Source organism: Aplysia californica, unplaced genomic scaffold (assembly GCF_000002075.1).
Source record: "Aplysia californica isolate F4 #8 unplaced genomic scaffold, AplCal3.0 scaffold00232, whole genome shotgun sequence".
In the NCBI taxonomy this organism is placed as follows: Eukaryota; Metazoa; Mollusca; class Gastropoda; order Aplysiida; family Aplysiidae; genus Aplysia; species Aplysia californica.
Window position 1 is genome coordinate 645,319 of NW_004797502.1, and position 2,428 is coordinate 647,746.

At 37.9% G+C, this 2,428-nt stretch overlaps 1 protein-coding gene across 1 annotated transcript in view; it reads left to right on the forward strand.

The window, feature by feature from the left end:
- The window catches only part of LOC101848974 (transient receptor potential cation channel subfamily M member-like 2), a gene marked incomplete in the record, with an annotated part of 84,953 nt that extends 82,928 nt beyond the window's left edge, over positions 1–2,025 (forward strand). The window contains 2 exon segments of the mRNA XM_005100011.3: positions 400–490; positions 1,808–2,025. Of these exon segments, the coding sequence (XP_005100068.2) occupies positions 400–490; positions 1,808–2,025 (309 nt within the window).
- Positions 2,026–2,428: the final 403 nt, after the last annotated feature.

Genomic DNA, 2,428 nt, shown 5'->3' on the forward strand with positions numbered 1-2,428 from the left:
CGCTTCACCAGTGAGAAGACAAAGATAAAGTTCTGTTTTTGTGCGCTTCCCTGTGCCCAGATTTGTTCCCTTTACCTTGATCCTCATTGTTATTATTATTATTAAGATTATATTTATTATATTGTATTGCTATGATGATTACTACTAATAGAGTGGGGGTATAAACATTTCGTAGTGTTATTGCTCTCATTATCACTATCACTATCACGGTACTAGTATTATAATTATAATACATGCACACGCACGAACACAACGCGCACGCGCGCGCTTGCACACATGCACACACACACACACACACACACACACACACACACACACACACACACACACACACACACACACACACATATATATATACACACACACTCTCATACCCGACTGTTGACAATATTTCCCCAGATAGAAAGTACCGCCCAGACACTGCTGAGAGTTGAGAGGACATTGGAAGCCAGCCTCAAGCCCAGAGGCAAAACACATTTTGATTCTTCAGGTAATTTGCTATGGCCGGTTTAATATTTGTCGGGACATAAGTTCTTTAATTTTTTTAATTTAGAAAATAATAAATGTCGGCGTTTTTACGCACCCATGACACAATTTAGATCTAGATTTAGATTTTGGCTTCCGACCATGCTCTGTCAGGGTGAACCGTGGCAGAGAGGGACACAACATCCCAACAGAAAGACAATTATACTTGATAAAACTGTTCTCCCAGCTCGGGAATCGAACTCAGGTCTCCAGCGTGCGACCTCGAGGCGGCTTACTGCTCCACCACTGACACAGCAATCACAGTGGGCAGCAAGTCGTATGAGGCTTCACGAATGCAAAATGCTGACGCCAAGAGAGAAGCCTGCAAGCTGCGTCGTCAAACGTCGATTGATCTGGGGGGAAAAAAGATGAAGATGGTGATGATTATCGTTACTATTTTTATTATTATTATTATTATTATCATTATTATTATTATTATTATTATTATTATTATTATTATTATTATTATTATTATTATTATTATTATTAATGTTATTATTTTGTTATTGTTGATGTTATCATCATCATCATTATCATCAACCTTATTATTATTATTATTATTATTATTATTATTATTGTTATTATTATTATTATTATTATTATTATTATTATTATTATTATTATTATTATTATCATTATTATTATTGTTGTTGTTAGTTTTATTGTTATTGTTATTATTATTATTATTATTTTTATTATTATTATTATTATTATTATTATTATACTATATCATCATCATCATCATCATCATCATTATCATCATCATCATCATCATCATCATCATCATCAGTAGTAGTAGTAGTAGTAGTAGTAGTAGTAGTAGTAGTAGTAGTAGTAGTAGTAGTAGTAGTAGTAGTAGTAGTAGTAGTAGTTGTTGTTGTTGTTGTTGTTGTTGTTGTTGTTGTTGTAGTAGTCGTAGTATTGTTATTATTGTTATTATCATTTATTATTATTATTATTTTTGTTGTTGTTGTTGTTATTATTGATATCATTATTATTGCTGCCAAAGTTGGATGACTGCCAAAGCCTTGATTGTCCTTAGAATTGCAAATTTACTTTTTTTTGGGTTCCTTCAATCAACGCTTTTCAGCAATATCCACACAGACATGTGTTTTTAATTGGGGTGTTGGATGAGCCCCCACCCCCAAATCCCGAAAAAAAAAACAATACAGTTTTCCAGACCGACGGAAAAATATCAGATTGTTCGCTCTCAATACCTGGACGCACGTGTATATTGTCCCCTCGAGGCCTCACTTCTTCTGATGACGTGTATGCCCAACAGATGACCTGAGCAGACATCGAAGTCTCCGGCTGAACCTCCAGTCTCGGATGTCGCCCTACCATATGTTCAAGGATGTGAATAGATTCCCCGTGCCTGACGACAAGGTGCCTTGGAGTGTAAGTGGACTGTTTTTTGTTGGTCTTCCTCATCTCCCTTTTGATCTTCTCTTCTCCTCATCCTCTCCTCGTCCTCCGAGGTCGAGAGACTCCAGATGGTGACAACGTGGTGCCTTTGGGATGTAAGTGGACGGTTTTTGTTGGTTTTCCTCTTCTCCTTGATCTTTTCTTCTCTCTCATCCTCCTCCTACTCCTACTCCTCCACCTCCTCCTCTTCCTTCTTCTCCGAGGTAAAGAGATCCCAGGTGGTGACGACATGGTGCCTTGGACTGTAAGTCAATCGTTTTGGCCCTCCTTTTTATCGTCTTTATCTTGTTGTTGTTGTTGTTGTTGTCGTCGTCGTTGTTGGTGGTGTTTCTGTTATTTCTTCTTCTTCTTTTTCTTCTTCTTCTTCTTCTTCTTCTTCTTCTTCTTCTTCTTCTCCTCCTCCTCCTCCTCCTCCTCCTCCTCCTCCTCCTCCTTTTCTTCCTCCTCCTCCTCCTCCTCCTCCTCCTCCGGTTGGGTC